This window comes from Diprion similis, chromosome 14, assembly GCF_021155765.1.
Source record: "Diprion similis isolate iyDipSimi1 chromosome 14, iyDipSimi1.1, whole genome shotgun sequence".
NCBI lineage: Eukaryota > Metazoa > Arthropoda > Insecta > Hymenoptera > Diprionidae > Diprion > Diprion similis.
This window is the reverse complement of record NC_060118.1, coordinates 9,893,852-9,912,267: the sequence shown is the minus strand read 5'-3', so window position 1 is coordinate 9,912,267 and position 18,416 is coordinate 9,893,852. Positions and strand designations below refer to the sequence as shown.

The following is an 18,416-nucleotide window of genomic DNA, read 5'->3' as shown; positions in this document are numbered from 1 at the left end:
ATACTCTCTGGAATATGTTTATAACTGAATTAAATGGCGATTGAAAAGCTGATTGAAAACTGAATCCGACGATCGATTTCTACTCACCGATTAATTATACGAGCAAGCTCTATCGAGTGGTGAAATCCAATATAATCGATCATCAAATTGACAACCGACGTTCCGAGTCCTGGGAAAAAAGTTTTCATATTTTTATGTTTAAATCGATTAAGGAGAAATTTGTAAAAAAATTGGAAATACGAGTATTTCACGTCGGGTTAAAGTATATGTATATCTATAGAAATTCGGACAGATTTATTCGACAACCGGAACTACAGTCACAAGCTGAGTTCTAAAGTCGGGGAAAATATGCCTTTCGTTTATTTCCTTCGCGGAAAATTTATACTCTCTGAATGAATTTTGCCCGGGTTTTAAGCAAGGCTTCATTTTCTTTCCAAGGCAGCTGAAAAGTAAATATATACATATATATATACATGTAAAGCCTGTGGGTAATTTATCCGGTAAAGCCGGACGGAGATTAGCTGGCGAGTGAAGTTAGAGGTAATGGAAAAAAAAAAAAAAAAAAAAAAAAACAATGAGAAGAAGTAAAAGAAGAAGAATAACAAAGGAAAGACAACTTTTCCTTTAACAAGGATAATATCTTTAATCGTAATTCGCTTTTTACGGAGATTTAAGGATCAGAGATAACGTCCTTGAAATAAGCTTCACCACGCGATCTCAACTTCGGCTCCTAAAGTTGAAAAGAGAACGAAAAAAAGAAAAAAGAGAAAAAAAAAATCTCTCTTACGGATTTATACGGTATTTAGCGATTTTCCGAAAGAATCAGACTCGTCATTTGATAAATCCAGTGGATCAAAGTGCGGAATCACTTACGTCTTCGATCACGTCTGAGTAAATAATTTTCAACATCAATAAGGCAAAAGAAATTATGCAATGAAAATTTTTAAAGTTTGAAAAAGTAATGATAAATCGAAGTTTAGAAAACTATTTCACCAAGACGAGTTGAGAGTTGAGCTCAACTTGAAATCTTTCTCGCGTTACGAGCTGTGCAATTAATCGAGTAAATTATTTCCGAATAATTCATATTTAATAAAAATTTCTGGTGGTTGATTTTATCCCTTGTTATTTAAAAAAAATTTTGAGATATCATAAATTTTAAAATGCCCACTTTGCCCCACCCTTTCCTATGTATGTCAATGTGGTCAAGCAGCGGTTAGAATCGGTGAAGAACGAGGCGCCGGAACCCAGAGTTTCCGGAAGTAGAGAGGAGGGTCAGCGTGATTGGCACGCTCATAAAGCAGGATATAATGAAATTAGCGGCTAAGGTAATAAACGCGATCCATTATATACGTATTATAATTTCACCCTTAGAGACTACTCGGCGTCAGGGTGAAAGCCGGAATCTCCGGTCGCAGAAAAGGGCCTTACAGACAGCTGACTGTACTTCCCGGTTAGAAAACTTATAAAAAGAAATCTCAAGAGAGAGAGAGAGAGAGAGGAGAGAGCGAAATATTTATCGAAGAATGATAAATAGGCGTCAAGTTTTAGGCGAATATTATTTATATATATACACACCCTTGAAGTTTGATGGGGGAGATTCGAAAAACAGTCTCCGGCAAACAATCCTCTCATAATAATTATTCGTAGTATAATTCATTGTCCCGCAAAGAAACGTGCCTCGAATTAAATTCACCGGAAGTCGCGAAGACTCGGGTTCTCCGCTTGCCAAAAGATCCGCGCGACTCAATTACTTACGGAATTATTCTGCGAGAGCTGCGTTACCTCGAAGAGTGAAATTCAATCATCACAGACGTAATATACAGTGATAACAAAAAACGGAAACTTATCGAGAGAGAAAGAGAGAGAGAGAGAGAGAGAGAGAGAGAGAGAGGAATACCTTAAGGGAATCTGCAAGTGAAATTCTGCAAACCTGCTGATTTTCTTTCTTTTTATTCCTAACCTCAATTTCATGTTTCGTGAAAAAATACTTAATGTTCTTGTTATTTGAAGAATCGTGTGCAACGGTCTTATCACCTCGCGTATTTACATTCCTCGTCTTCGACTCACGTACGACTCATATTGCAAACTTAAGCTCGGCTCGAAAGACCGAGTTTGCATCCTTGTTACACAATATAATATTTCCCGCCGTAATCAGAGGCCTTGATCTTAAACTGCAAGCTCCACGACGCACTGTCAAAGCTTGTTACATAACCTATACGATACTCTCACTATAAGTCCGCCGCTCGTTATATCACCGTCTCCGACAGTTCACGTCATTATTGTCATAACGTTAGCGTGGCGATGCGATGTGCGCAGTTTTCTAAAACAGTTTCAAACTCGTTTTCTCCCACAAATCCCCACTGCGGAACTATAACGAGAGGTTGCTCGGATTCATTGTTTAAGAAAGCGGACAGTCATCAAACACTATCAAATCACAGCCAAAAATACAGCCCTTAAAAATCACGATATAAGTCCGCTCGTTATATGGCCGCTACTAGCTATAGTAAAATCTTCGCGATGCAACGATCAAGAAGAACTTAAAAATTGTTCAAAACCCGCCGGAACTTCGCGTCAGAGCTTCATCAAGTGTAAAACGCGACAGCCCCGAGGACGGAAAGTTAACGAGAGACGGTTGTATCTCGGGCCAGGATCGACCGATGGAGATGAGACTAAGTGCAGATGGATCGGCAGAATCGTTTCTGATCTTTGTTCGATAATCTGAAACAGAATTTCAGGTAACAGGCGATTGGTACGGAGAAATATTCTGGGCCAAGTCTGAGCATAATTAGATTTCAGTCAACGACCAATGGCCGGGCAGCCATGAATCCGTATGTGTGGATGTGTGGGTGTGGATGTTTTAAAATAAATTGTACCATCTCTCGGGGCGAAACTGGGAGGCGCGTAGAGTTAAGTGAGACCTGAAAGGAAAAGTTTTTGGGGTTGATAGGGCGAGGAGAGGAGAGGAGAAGAGAGGAGAGGAGAGGAGAGGACCGACTCTCGTCGTCCCGGATCCCGAATCTCCCGAAATCTGCACGGCTCTTGATGTCCCCTTCTTCTCCTGCCCCTGTTCCTCGTTTCTCGTCCTTTATTCCTGACCCCGAAATCCGGCTGGCGCTTCGCTTATTCGGATGCGAATTGATCGTTCGCATTAGGGGAGCTTTTATCGTGGATTAACACTTCTGTATTAGAATGCCCGAAATAAATCTCCGCCCTCGCCTGGCAGCCATGCGAATCAAACAGGCATAGGCACCCTGGTAGCGTTTCTCAGATCTGCCGAATTCTATTCTACTCGCTGATAAATTTTGTTCGTTGGTGAAAAATTAACACGCGGTTCAACGATTTAACGAGCTTCAAACTTCTTCCATTAAATAACTACACCGTCGTTTGCATGAGCTATTGGACACCCTTTTAACCCCACCTCGTGTTATTTAACCACTTCCTGCCTGCGCGTTTCTACATCGTCGTTCGAAAGCCTCAACGTTTCTACATGCCCGAGCACCCACTGCTGCAAATTTAAGTCCTGGCTACACGTTAGTTTTAATTAATGAGTTCCACGACACGCCCCCTTCAATTTACTCCCATATCAACTGTTATTACTGCATACTTGAATAAACATATTTTTTATACCACGCTCACCTGCACGTGGTATGTATATATATATATATATATATATATATATATATATATATATAATATTACTGCAATTAATAATTATTAAACAGGTCGGTGAAAATTGTTTAAAAAATATATATATATATATACACTTACTTGCGATTAGTGTTACCTAAGGAAACTCCGACTAAACGAAATCGAAATTAAAATGTTTTTCTTTGATGTTTCAAAAAACGAGTCATATATCCAATGAGCATTAGTTCAAATTCGATGAAAACATTTATTTACATCTCTTCGATTATCTTTTTATTTTTTATTTTTTTTTTTTTTTTTTCATATATAATATAATAATATAACTTTAGTTACGTGTATACAATATTCTTCGTGATATACAGGCGGGGGTTTATTATTATACATATACCTACATCTTATTCATATCATGTGTTGGGTATAGAATTTATAATATACTGTGATGATATCTATACAAAAATACATGTTAACTTATAACGATAATAATTAATAGAGATTGCTTGTTTTCAATTATATGAAATCTTTATGAAACTTCTTTTTTTTTTCTTCTTCTTCTCTCACGTTTCTTCTTTTCTATTTTTCTTTTTCTCCTTGTCCTTATCTTATTCACTTGATTACAAAACGAGTTACAAAATGGACTAGATTACACATAAAATGATCAAACAGGCTTAAGATTGTTGTCGGCATTCTTTTTAATTTCATTAAAAATTTCAACAATTAGTTTGAACCTTTAAGGTTGAAGTGTTTTGATTTTTCTAATTAATAAAATTATCGGAATACGATGAAGAAGAAAAAAAAAAAAAACTACTGCCGAAAAAGATTTAAGAAAACAAAAAGAAAAATAATACAGTTAACGCCTCTGAATGTTGAAAATTTTTTAGGAGATGGAGTTTCGTGGGGAAAAATTTGAAAAAAAAAAAAAAAAATCCTCGATACGTGAACGAATATTTTCTAGTAATAATCTGTAATTTTTTTTCCAAAACTATGTAATTAAAAAATAGCGGATTTATCGCGAATAAACTGAAAGTCACGCGATAACTTGGAGAAAAATAAAATTGAATGGCTAAAATTTCGTACGAGTCAACAATTTCAATAATTTTTAATTTTTAAGTAAGAAAGAAGCAAAAAAGTATCGGATCTCGATTAATTTCGCCACTGTTTTTTTTTTTTTTTTTTTTTTTTTCTTCACAAATACCAAATTCTAAATCCCCTCCCCCCCGAATCACTGAATACTCGGACGTCGATAACGGAAGTAGGAAAAAAAAGGAGAACACGAAGACTTGACGTAAGCGAGACTAAGGATAAGACGAAGGATCGCACGCACCGTTGAACGTCGTCGTCGTCCTTATTCGTCTGGGTAGCAGGTATACGTAGGTATCCCAAAACTGGTCGCAACTTTACGCACCAGATAACGCATGGTTATTGAGGAGAGACTCTAACGGATTACCAAACGGACAGAGATGTATAACGATCGATTCGACACTCGGAGTGCCCGTAGATCCTTACAGAATCGCTACGGATTCTACCGGCATGCGGCAGTCGAATTGCGATTTGCGAGCTCTGTTTCCGACCTCCTCTTTTGCGAACAATGATCATCGATCACCCGCTTTACCGGGCTACGACCTTTAGTTGCCCAAACTTTAGACCTGATAAAATGAATAATAGAAACATTGCGGAAAATATATTTATCGCAATTAAAGCGCGCGGGGAGGGGGGGCTTCGGTGAAATGCGTGTGACATTGAGTTTTTTCTTTTTTTCAAATGACTAAAAAATATCTGATCACAAATTTTTTGGATTATGGTAGTGTGTTGTGTCCTGAAACAAGAAAAAAAAAAAAAAAAGAAAATTTCAATCTTCTGCGATGAAAGTCTATGCGAGAGAAACTTTTCGGAGCGGTACGCTGAAAATTTTCTATCCAAAAGTTCCTTGCGAATACACTTTAATCGCGAGTGATTGAATTTTTTTGTGAAGAATTTTTGATCACATCTTTTTTACTCGTTTCAAAAATCAAAAACTCGAGATTAAGGAAAATTTCACTGTAGTCCCACCTTAACACCCCGCAATATTCCTTACACGTTGCTAGTTTTATTTTTATCATCTCTTCATTTCTTTCCTTCAATATTTTTTTTTTTTTTTTTCTTTTTTTTCAACTTCAATTTTTATTGTTATCGTATTTAAACGGATCGTACGCAATGGAGGAAAAACTCCATTTTGCATGTTTGAATGAACGGATGCAGACGTTTCGGGTGTTTTTTTTTTTTTTTTATTTCTTCTTTTTATTGTTTAACTATTTCGTGATCTTATTGATCTTTTTATTTCTCTTGTCTCTTTCTCTCTATCTCTTTCTATCTCTTTTCACGAAGCAACGAAAATACTACCTTAACAATAGTTTATGTTTAAAAAAAAAAAAACGAGGCAATAATACTTGACAGAGAATAATAACCATAGAAATAAAATTCATTAGTTTCTTACTGAGATTAGAATTATTAGCTTCTAATCAATCATTTCAACGGAATTCAGAAATCGATTTTACATGATAATAAGAGCTTCACGTTTAACACGGTAAAATCTTATGATTTTCAACTCCTGATCCTCAATATTTTTCATTTAATAATTTCTTTGTCGTTGCATGAATGATAAGGTGTGAAAGAAAAATTTCCTGTTTTTTTCTCGCATGCAAATCTCGATGGTATTCAATACACTGTGACAAAATTATATTCTAGTATTTGGCACACGTATATTTTACATTTTTATTGTAGTTAGTTTATTTATAGACTTACTTTGCTAAGCACGCTCCTCAGTTTCGTTATAGCCTTTCATGTTTATATGATGAGTGCGCGAATGTGTTTTGGGGCAAGACTTCCGCGTTCGTGAATAAAGATTACTGACATATCACTCTTAATTTTTTTCAAAAAAAAAAAAATAAAGAAACAAAAAAAAAATTGAAAAGCAAAAATTTAAAAAAAAAAATCTATAGTAAGAAATAATTATCGTGATAACAATAAATAAACTGAACTGGTAAGAATAAAAAATAACAAAACAATTGTATATATATATATATATATATATATATATATATATATATATATATATATATATAATACATATTTATACGTATAACACATGTACAAAAAACAAATTATCCATTTTTAAAGCAACCGAGTTTTTTTTTTTTTTTTTTTTTGTTGCTGTTTCCTGTTTTTCTTCTTTTAACAATGTTAATAATGATAACAAGCATTCAATTATAAATGCAGCGTATGGCAAGATGACGGATCCGTCGTTCGCCGAGTATCTTGGCGGATTCAATGAATCTTTATCTTTGAAGTCCCCGAAATTACTCACCGAACAAAGAAATCCATCGTTTTGTTTAATAACAAAAATTACATGGGCGTACAGTTTTTAGAACTTAATACATCGTTCATATTCGTGTTTTTCGCTGTGTGATAATGCTGTTTTACAATCTTATTGATATGAGTATTTTTTTTTCTTTTTTTTTTTTTTTTTTTTTCCCATCCATTACCCTTCGGCTTTACAACTAGAGTAGTAGATCGATAACGAGAGAGACAAGTCTGGTGATTCGTAAGTTGAGCAATTACTTGCTCAATGACCGGTTATTGTAATATAAAAAATAAAAAAAAAAATTCACAAATCACATTCTTAAAACGATCGAATGGAAAAGCCAAAAAAAGTAAAGGAATTAAACGAAATAAATTCAAGTTGGGTTAATTTGTGCAAATTTATAGAAAAAGAAAATAGAAAAAAAAAAAAGATTTATAATCCATACCGTCAGCAGAAAAATTTGAAAATTTATCCGGCGATTAGAAAATAAATTTTAATCTCTTATCTACAAGACGTGTCGTTAGCTCTGCTTCAATTATTATTATTAAATGATATTTGAAATATATGAAGACTGTCCTCGTAACGCAGGATACCTTGAATGTGAGACGAGCCAGAATTATCTCTCTAATCGTAATTGCATTTCGTTGTTAAACGCCGCCCCTCGATAGACGACGATGCACTTTCCTCGTCAAGCAACAACAACAACAGCAGCCTGACTAAGCTCTCGATAACAAGTAAGAATACTCGCAGCGACGCGATAGAATATCATCTAATGTAACAACGATTTTATATTCGTAGTTATTTTTTATTACTTGCTTATTCGTTTCTCTTTTTCTAAATTTTTATTTTACACGTTACCCTGTTTAAAACCGGCGAATAGATAGAAGAGTATATAGTAAGTATAACAATCAACAAAGCGTCATGAGAGCTCTGACAATACTGACAATAAGAAATTCGTCGTTTTTTGTTATCAGAGAAAATATAATTATTCATTCGAATCAAGCGGCACCGCAAGACTCGACATTTCTCGTTGGAGCAGGTGAAATGAAATCTAATTCATTCGATCGAATTATATACCTATATACAGCTAATCCGGAACGTTTTATTACTCGTATATACCTTCGTTTCATGGACGGAAGATCACAACAACAACAACAAGAGCAATAACAACGAGAGATAAATAAATATGCCAAAAATATCGAATCGTATTATAAATTTTATTTTCTTTCCTTGTTTGTTTACTTTTCTTTTTCCTCTCTCTCTTTCTCTGTTTCTTATTCTTCTTATTCTTCTTCCACGTTATTCGCGATGAAAAGATTTTCAATTTTCATTCTTCCCCTTTGGAAAATCAATTTTGAATCTAATACCTAATAACAATTAATAACAAGAAATAAAAACACGGTTTCCGTTCTTATACTATAGATGTAATTTTGATAAATTACATTTTCCTTTTCCTTTTTTCAACTCTCATGTAATATCATATGATATCATATCCGTAAAGAAATGTCGAGACTTCAGTAACGCTTGTTATTCGAATTTGCAAGGAGGGGCGGCGCCACGTGTCAATTTCATATTTTACTTTACTTATCTTCTTCTCTTTGTTTTTTCACCATTTCCTCGTTTTCTTTTTTCAAATATAATATACCTATCAATATGTAATGTAACAAATTTTATATTACATATAATATATATATATATATGTATATATATATAGATATCGCTGATCGTGTGATTTTCATGCGATATTTTATAATTTTACGTGACGATGAATCGATATATTATAATTAGAATAATTAATATATTAATATAACAATGATACATAGACTTTTTTTTTTTTTTACCTTTTAATTTCGATATCCGTCATTAAAGGATTTCTCATTTCACTCTTGACTTAATTTCAATGACAAGTATGATGTCGGGGGGGGGGGGGGAGGCAGCAAGGGGATCGTTTATTTAATGCTTTTGATATTCGTATCAACAACCCTCACGTACATTGCGAAAGTACGTCAGGCGCGTTATTAATAATTAAATCGTTAAAATATCACGAATTCTGTACAATATATAATTTCTAAATTTAATCATTCATTATATCATTATTACTATTGTTTAATATTATTATTATTTTATTTATGTGTTTTTGTGTACACAATATGTTTATATACACGCGTTTATTATGTATACATGTATAGGGTATGAATAGGCTGTTCCAATACGCATTTGTGTGTATATATATATATATATATATATATATACACACGCGTGTTGACGTTATTATTACCATTTCTATTTTAATATATTATAAGCATTTATAGACAGTGTTTATTCAATGGTATTCTACCAGTTCACCGAGCAAAAGTTGCAGAGTATGGTGTGCATGGATGTAGCTTTAATGAATTTGAAAAAAAAAACGTAAAAGAACTTTTTTTTTTCAAATCAATAACCGAGTATGAATAGGAGGGATAGAAATGTACGAAAAACTCTGGTGACCCGATCTCTGTGTAACCATTTTTGTTTATTTTTCCTCGTAAGTTTTTCTACTTGCAACTGAACTCTTCGCGCGTGCCACGGTATTGGGTATTTTTTTTTTTTTTTTACGATTATAGATAGATAGGTACGTTAGTTGATCCCATATACATATATATAATATGATGCGTGCCTGCATAATGCGCGAATCGAGATACACACTCGTCACAGTACATAAATAAATATACATATACGTATATATTTATATATATATATATATATATATATATATATATATATATATGTATGTACAATAGGCATCTTCATACCGGACTCCGTAGTCCTCGTTTAGGTCCCCTTCATTGATCCTGGATAACGAAGACCTCGAACTCGTTACAGAAGCTCCTCGTTGTCCTGATGATTGTGGAGAGGACCGTACATCGAAGGACGCTGCTGGAGCTGTTGGGGATGCTGGTTCTGCTTTTGGAGTAAAGCGATGCTGGCAGCTTTGTAGTTTATAGGCCCGTAGGAACGATAGTCTACATCGGCGTAGTCCAAGTCCGAGAACTCCGGTCTGTAGGGCTGAATATTTTTTTGGAAAAAAAGAGAGAGAAAATCATAGATAAGCTACGTCAGTTGGCTTGTCGTTTAGAGTGTTGGTACCCACCCCCCCAGAACACAGGGGCCAATTAATATGAATCGGGGAAGAATTTTTCTTTCATTGTACTTTTATAGTGTATCGTAGAAAAAAAAAGAAAGTATTGCAACAACGGCAAAAGACACACACACACACAGACGTACACAAAGCGTAACATATAGTAAATGAAATTGAAGCTGATTTCTTGTCGATAATAGAAATTTTAAGGACGACTTAAGGCTCGGCAAGGATCTATATAGATTATTGATGATCGAGCATGATTGGACACATTTTACCTGATCACTGCAAGGGAGTGTAGTATGGAAAGATGGCGAATCGTTATTACGAGTATCGGTACCAATTGTTCTGCTGATCGTTAAGCGGTGGCGTAATTTCAACGGGACAAATAGCGGAGGAAAGCAAAGCGAAGCTCACACTTGGCTGAACTTTGCCAGTTTATGGTTGGACGTTTAAGGCACGCGCGTATTTATAGATGAATATAGATGCACGACGCGATTGTCTTGTTGAGTGGGAAACTGGACTATTAAGGTATTGCAGGATCAGTGCTTATGGATCAGTGGGATGAGTGCTGCTGGCGTAGCGTCTTATATATAGGCAATTACAACCAGTGACGGTGCAGTTGCAGTATAGGCTCATGAGGAACGACTGAATTACTTAAAAGTGCGAAATGCCAAATGACGTGCGGTTAGCCCAAAAGCCTCGGGAACACAACGTAGCTTTATGCAAAACAACGAGAAAATTTTAATTTCTTCGTATATATATTGTTACAAAGGGTAAAATCACCCGCTTTACCCCCTTTTCTAATGATCTAGTAGTCGGCATGTGACGCAAGAAAACTAAGTCTTCTTATGTCATCAAATGAATAAGGTTGCTGCGTCAACCGCTATTATTGTAAAAACAGATCTGTTTCAGACTTTGAGCTGATAACACGTTCTTTACCCCAAATACATTTTTCTCAAAGCATATTTCTCATTTAGCGCCTTTTAATTGCTCACCTAACTAAGCTTCTTACCCTCGTTTTATTCGTTACACCAAAAAGTGTAACAATATATATATAATGTGTAATAAGTGAATAATGCAATATGATAGTTGGCTAGGATAGACGAAGAGAGAGAGTAAAAAAATAATTTGATAAAAAACTTAGGTAGATAATTATAGGATTTACCTAATTACCGAAGAATTTCTTCTAGAAAATGTAGGTATCGCTCTTTGCCTTCGGGCCCTCCTACGAACAAACAGTGAAACACAATGGGTCATTGTTGTGCGTACGAGATGGTGGCTGCGGGGCGATGGATGATGGTCTATATTGTGTCTCTTATATGCACGAACGGGTTTTTGGAGGCATATACCTACGACGCGCAAAGTGCGCGTAGGCATGTGAGATCGGTGTGTCTAGGACTTGACGCACTTATGTGGAGACCAGCCCGTATGGCGTAAAATTCTAACAGATAGCCGAGCATTGTGTGGGACAATGGCAGCGGCTTCGTATCGGGGCTTTTGAGCGTAACTCTCCTCTTGGTGTCGTGTTTGCGCGTACGCTAGCCTGCGTGGGATCTGGGTTCGAAGGACGACGTCCGAAGGAGGAGAAGGAAGATGGGGTGGGCTTTTGGGGATGGAAGAGAACGAAACACAATCGCACGGCCAAAGACTGACTAAAAGAGTCTCGGAAATAGAAAACAGAGGTGACTCGAGATGATGAGGGGGGCAGAAACGCGAGTAATCGAGGAACAACCACTGACCTTGAACATTAGGCACACTTGGAGGTCTCCGAACGCGGCTTCTGGCTAGTAGGACGATAGTGATGACTGAAGGGCAGCAGGGCTGCCTGAAGAATTGCAGGGTGGGTCACACCACTGAACTATACTCTGACTGAAACGCGCACTTCTGTAAACTGATGCCATTTGCAAAGCGAGCAGAGAGAGAGAGGGTGGCATGTAGGTACATGAGGAGTTGTAACGACAGAGATCGAAATACCCTGAGGAGCTGGGTGGATGGGTATAACAGACAAGGCACGGGTAGAGATCGAGGTACTAGACGTGGGTCGGAATTCCGAATTGTCGAAGCTCAGATTCGCCCTTATCATGTTAAATGTGAAGTTTGGATGTATGGAACTTTCTAATGGTCGGTACTCCGAATGGTCAAAACTCCGAACGTTAACCCATTCTCGTACAGTGAGTTTTCAACGTTCGGAATTTCCACCCTTCTGAAATTGACATCTCGGAATGACTTGCTAAACGGAAATTTGGCCATTCGAATTAGTCTGAATTTTGACAATTTTTTTATCTTCACTCGCAGTCGTATAACCACTTTCAGGAATCTCTCTCTCGGCTCGATGATTGCAGGCTAATGCGCGTTCCGGTGTTACCAGAGTTCAGTGGATGACGGGGAACGGAGGGTACCGGGAGTGCGGAGAGGCGGCTGAATGGCCGCAGGCGGATCGCGATGCCGTACCTACCTTCAGACGTCGATCTCCTGACCGACGTCTCGGAACTGAAGTTCAGGGTACTGGGTGGCGGGCGGCGCGGACGGTGACCGAGTCTGGGGATCCCTGGAGGCTGTCGAATGCCTCTTGCTCTTGGCGGGCTTGCCATTGGCCTTATTGTTCTTGCTACGCCCGCGGGCGGATGGATTTGGGTGATGATGATCAGCGTACCGAAGACTACTGTTACTATTTGAGTACCTATCAACGACTTCACGCTCCCTGTGCTCCCGGGGGACTCCCTCGTAGGATGGGTAGTCCAGGGGGCACTCGGTGATCGAGTCCTCGTAGTAATGGGGGTAGGATATCTTGTAGGTACCCTCCCTGCTCCCACTTCCGCTCCGGGGCTCCTGTGATATCTGGTTGAAACCCGTCTCCCGGGAGAAGGTGTACGGCGACTCGGCCCTCCTTGGGTCCTGTCGCCTTTGCTGCTGCTGCTGCTGCTGCTTCTGCTTACGCTCGTTGCCGTGTTTCCGGTATTTCCGACGCTCATGGCGGCGACCCCCTTGCCGTGGTTGATGGTCGTGCACCAGGTCCATCTCCATGTCTCCGTGGATCAGGGCACGCGGAAGGGAGTGACGGTGGTTCAGGTGCACCGAGTTCGTCGTCGTCGTCGTCTGTATGGGGCTGGGACTCACTATCGATGAGTGGTGAAGGCTACGCGTTAGTGGAAGGGTTAGTTGGTTCGAGCTGCTGCTGGCCACTGGGTAGCCGTACTGCTGCAGCTCTTGCTCGTGCTGCTGGTAGTGTTCTTGGTAGTTGTATAGGTTGGCGGTCTGGAACAGGCATGGTTAGTTCTTCGAGCGGACTTAAGATTGTTAGTAATGGGTTAGTAATGGAGAAACGAGTTGCAGTAGGGCACGGGGTTATTCGTATTGTGTTAGTGTCAGTGTTGGTTATAACGGGAGCAGACGCTTCTTCGAGCGAGTTGAGCGAGTCAAGGAGACAGATGTAGAGGGCAGTGTGCAGCAACAGAGTGATTGGCTTTAGAGACGCGAAGAGGCGCCGTTTCAGAGGCGAGACTAGACTGGGCGACTGCAATTAGTGTGGTGTCTGTGTCCCTTAAACCAAAACTTACTTGCGGCATGGCCGACATGCACGAGGGCGGTCGCTATATAGATGCCCGAGTCCAGCTTGACAGGGAAAACATACGATATCCAATTAGAAGTTGGAGAAGGACTTGTGGCGTGTAGCTGGGAACTGAACGTCGGCGGTCTCCCTTGTCTCGGGATTTTCGAGGGCTCTGGGTGGTGCATTCTGGGTGATCAGGGTACAGTGCGAGCGTCTACGAGTGCGTATTGTTCATGCGATGAGTGTCCTTAAGCTCTCGCCGGTAGTCGCGACGTTCTTAAGGTCCAATGAGACCAACTTCTCATTCAATATCCTCCAACGACTGCGCAAGGGCAAGTTTTAACTCTCATAGATTAAGGAACGTCGCGACCTTGGCGAGTACGCCGAGGAAATCATGCGAGTTAATTAACGGCTGACGACGACAAACCTTGACGTTTTTGGCTGCTGCCACGTTTTGTGGAAAAACAGGTGGAGGAACGTTTTGGTAAGTGTGTTGCGATGGATCTGTGGTACGTCTTGTCCTTGGTGCTGGAACAGGTGGTACGACTGGTTTCGAATCCTCGTTCGAACCAGCGTCAAAGGCTGTTATATGAGCCTCCGTAACTTCGTCAACGGGACCAGACTTGTGCAGGCAGTTCTTCCGAATTGGAACAGCGTAGAGTTGGTAGTTATGATGGGTGTTTTGGTGCCGTCTGCACAATCGGAGCGAGTAGAACTGCGCGTGCTTGTGTTTTCTTCTACGTGGTTTCAGCGAGTTGTACTTTGGCTCGGGCGAATTGCTTCTGGGCATGTTATGCGGACTGTAGTGAGGACCTAAATGACTTCTGGTCGATCCGTATCCCGAACTTCCGCCGCAAATACTCGCCGAACGACTCGGTGGCCGACTTGCGGGCCTCGAGGAAGCCGGCGATGACATGGCCGAGTGCAACGTGCCATGCAAAGGCGAAGGTCGGGCAAACTTAGGAGAAATCAACTAAAACACATCAGGCGCAAAAGAGCATGCGCGCTAAAGTTATCAGGCGTAGTGCAGCTGCGACAAGTGTTGACTGACCAAAGTCGTCTTCGAGGATCCATACAACGTTCTCTCGATTCTCGAAGAAGACCTTAATGTCAAGACCATCGCGTCCAACTCCGTGGTCAAGGTTTTTGCTATACACGACAATTACAAGCATTCTGGGAACGAATATCACGTACTCACCCGATTCTGATCAACTGGGTTAAGCGAAGCAGCGTGTGTCAGTCGTGATGCGCTCCGGCTTTTGGTTGGGTTTGGAAAATATTCTTGTACTCTTACTCTTTGATCTCGGGGGGTTGGTATTGGGTCTCGCAAAATTTTCATTCCGGTAAAAAGCAATCGGCGGAATTCACGGCGGCGGAAGAGCCCGTTGGAAGGGTAGGATATTAACATTAACGGTCTCTGGTGCGCGGTCTTATATGGATGATGGGCGACCCTCGCTCCACCAATCTCGCAGTCCTTGTAATACGATTATTCCGCGCTTGCCGGCTCCCGGAATCGGAGACTGTCGAATGTCTGAAGGTGGTTGAAGCGGTGAACTGGGTGAGCGCGCGTTTCCATCTCTGCGTTTCCTTCCATATCACGTCTCTCAAATTGATTCGGGTCGCGAGGTAGATAATTGTAATATATCTAGCGTTAATAGCACTGGATTCTATTATCACTGCCGACGGAGTTAAATTGAGTCATTAAGACTTGAGCGACGCGACGGTTCTAAGGCAAATCGGACGAAGCGGAGATCATTCGAAGAAATTATTATCAACCAAGCCCCGTACCTTTCCACCTCGCAACGTCTTAAGTGGCTCATAATTATTTCCGCGTAATTTCCCATACGTCGTCGTAGCAAACCTTCCATACGAAATTATTACCCTCCAAAGATCGTATTCAATAAACATTACATTTCTAATTCTTCATTGATGATATGCTTAGAAAAGGATTTCACCTAATTTTCCCCGCTTTTACGAAGTACCGCGGGATTAGACATTTCCGTTCACTGAGTAACTGGGCTCTTCGACACCAAGAAGAAAAAAAAAGGAAAGAAAGCAAAACGAATTAATGAACTCCCGGTAAAAAGCCGGCGGTTCCACGACTGACACTTGGCTGACTGACTGGCTGGCTGTTTAAAGCGTAACAATTAAAGCTCCCGAAACGGCAGGAATGACACGTACGTCGGATAATTGCCGCACAGCAAATAGACGAGGCACGATATAAATGAACTTGAGTGACACATTCACTGTGAACGATCGGTGGACATTAAAGATGACAAACCTTGTTCGGAGGTGTCTGTATTCCGTGGAAGGGTAGGTTCTCGTAAAAGGTCTTCGTTTCCGGGTCCGGCAGACCCTCCGAGACGCTGCCAACGTGGTTATTATTCGCTGCTTGAGTTGGATCTGTAATTATGAAAGAAAGACAAGAGATCGTTATTTGGGAAACCATTTGCGATATCGGTGTGACAGAGAAGATATAAACAAAACAAAAGAAAAGAACAAAAATCAAAAAGAAAATTCCTTCATTCCGTTGCACCATCGGTTCAAATTTCTTGACACTTATGGCGTATAAAGAGAGAAACAAAAAAAAAAAAAAAAGAAAAGAAAAAGAACAAACCCAAGTGGACGAGTAAATTAAAAATGGGATGAAAATTTGACGGCGCTATTTGTGATGCGGTTGGTGTTCGGCGAATCGATCGAAAGCGAGCATTCTAAGCTTTCGGTAAGCCTTGGTGCTGCATGCCGCAATGACAGCGTGGTGTTATCGATCAGCACGACTAACAAACTGACATATATGTATATATATGTATGATATATACGATAAATGTTATTATAGTGTTATAAATTCATATAAACTGTGAACCTAACATAACAGTGACAAAGCAACGCCTGAGGTGCACGAAAGGGAGTCAAAGATAACGAAGTCGAGCTTCGGTCTTCGTCTCTTTGATGTCCCACGACGTGCGCTGAGGCGCCTAGCGTCAAGTGTCTTGTCTATGACCTAGAGATGGCCTTATGTGTGTAAGGTATTGTCGTAAAAAAAAAAGTGCGCATATATAAAGATGATAAGCGGGTACTTTACCTGCTCCGGGCTTCTTACGCTTGCGAGATACGCTGGCCTCGTAATTCGGGCACGTCGTTCCCGACACCGACGTCACCGCCACCTCCACGCACGAGACCCGTTGACGTGGTACTATTCTCTTGTAAGTCACGGCTAAAGGAAACACATAACACGAAGACTGTCACGACACGTAAAGCTCTCACCATGCGCATTCCGCTGCTAGCTCTGCCCTCTCCTCTCCGATCTACGGGACCTTATTCCTTTACACACGCTACAACAAATTCTTATCCATCCCTTTTCGCCGCTTGTCGCTCATGCCCGCAGCGGCGTGAATTCTCACCGTCCTGGTGTGGAATTCTTCTTTTTCTTTACGGCATGTATGATTGATCTTGGTTTTTGTGATATTTCAACTACGAAAATTCTCTAAAAGCACTTCTTTGTGTCTGATCTCGCAAATTTTTAATGTCAATGTGATATTTTCGCAAAGTCTCAAACCAATCAGTGGGTTAAAAACAAATTTTAATTTACTTGAGCAACTTTGTATTCTTCAAAGACTTCATAAAGATTCAAATCAATTCTCATGGTTTCAACTGACTACGTGATTTGGTGAATTCACAGACCTTGAATTAACTAGCGTCGCCAAGTGAACTCTGGACACTTGTCACGACCGAGGAACACCAGTTTCGAGTCTCCTTCGAATTTGTTGAAAACTAAAGAAGCTGTATTTTTTTTTTTTTTGTTCGGTAGAAAAACGGTTCAAAGGGTTCAAAATGGGCAACTAACGGGATGATTTCCTGATACTTTACAGTTAGTTTCCTCCAAGTACATTAAGCCCTTCCATTAAAAACTGAAAAACCTGTTCATTGGGTCTCCATCTTTGGAAGTCATTATCACCTCATTAAACCATTTATCTGCTGATAAAACAAAGTACATCTCTCTTGGCTTTCAATGTTCTACAACACACATGAGTTGCAAGTAAATCCATGGCGGGCACCCCAAACTCATGTTCCCTGTGAATGTAGGTACAGTCAAGGACCTACATCAGCCCTGATTAGGACGCCTGAATGTCATCCGAAGACCAAAACGATTACTAATCTCACCTGTCTTGTCTCTGGAGATTCCAGGAAGGGTATCAGAGTCTTTAAACTGAGCACCAAACATGGCGCGAATCCTGTTCGCCCTTGCAAGCATACCGTCTTCGTGGACATTCGACATGCTGAGGGCTCTTCGCGTGTCTTTTGATCGCCTGTAGGCCCGGACCGGCATTCTCGCGACGGTGTGAACGGCCTCGTGGAGGGCGGATCTCCCTTCGGAGTCGCTCTCGAGGCTCGAAGAAACAGGGCGAGAACCAGCCACCCGGGACTGCAGGTCCAGCCGAGTGCTCAGCCCGGAACGGAGGCTGTGCGAACGATTAATGTGCACGAGAACCCCCGGCTTTAGAGGCCATCTAGGTGCCGGCGTTGGGTGTGAAGCTGTCGCTGCTGCCTGGCTGGGCGCTCCTCTGTCAGGGCTGTCAGGGCACGTCACGGTGTTACATGGGATTCACCAAGGCTTAGGATCCAGGATCGGGGACCGGGAGTCGCGGGACCAACGTCGAGAGTCTCAGTTCTGGTGTATAATTCGCCTTATATTTCAGAGCAGACGTCGTTCTCTGGCTGGAATCCCATTCGATTTGGCCAATCATCGAGAAAGCAGAACCACC

General features: G+C 40.4%; 1 protein-coding gene across 1 annotated transcript in view; it reads right to left on the bottom strand.

Annotated features, from left to right (window-relative positions):
- Positions 1–9,736: 9,736 nt before the first annotated feature.
- The window catches only part of LOC124414778, a 166,956-nt gene continuing 158,276 nt past the window's right edge, over positions 9,737–18,416 (bottom strand). The window contains exons 21-27 of the mRNA XM_046895842.1: positions 17,815–18,224; positions 16,736–16,867; positions 15,935–16,056; positions 14,081–14,626; positions 12,784–13,358; positions 11,277–11,328; positions 9,737–10,027 (exon numbers count right to left, since the gene is read on the bottom strand). Coding sequence (XP_046751798.1) covers positions 9,839–10,027; positions 11,277–11,328; positions 12,784–13,358; positions 14,081–14,626; positions 15,935–16,056; positions 16,736–16,867; positions 17,815–18,224 — 2,026 coding nt within the window. The 3' untranslated portion in view covers positions 9,737–9,838. The remainder of the gene's footprint in view (positions 10,028–11,276; positions 11,329–12,783; positions 13,359–14,080; positions 14,627–15,934; positions 16,057–16,735; positions 16,868–17,814; positions 18,225–18,416) is intronic.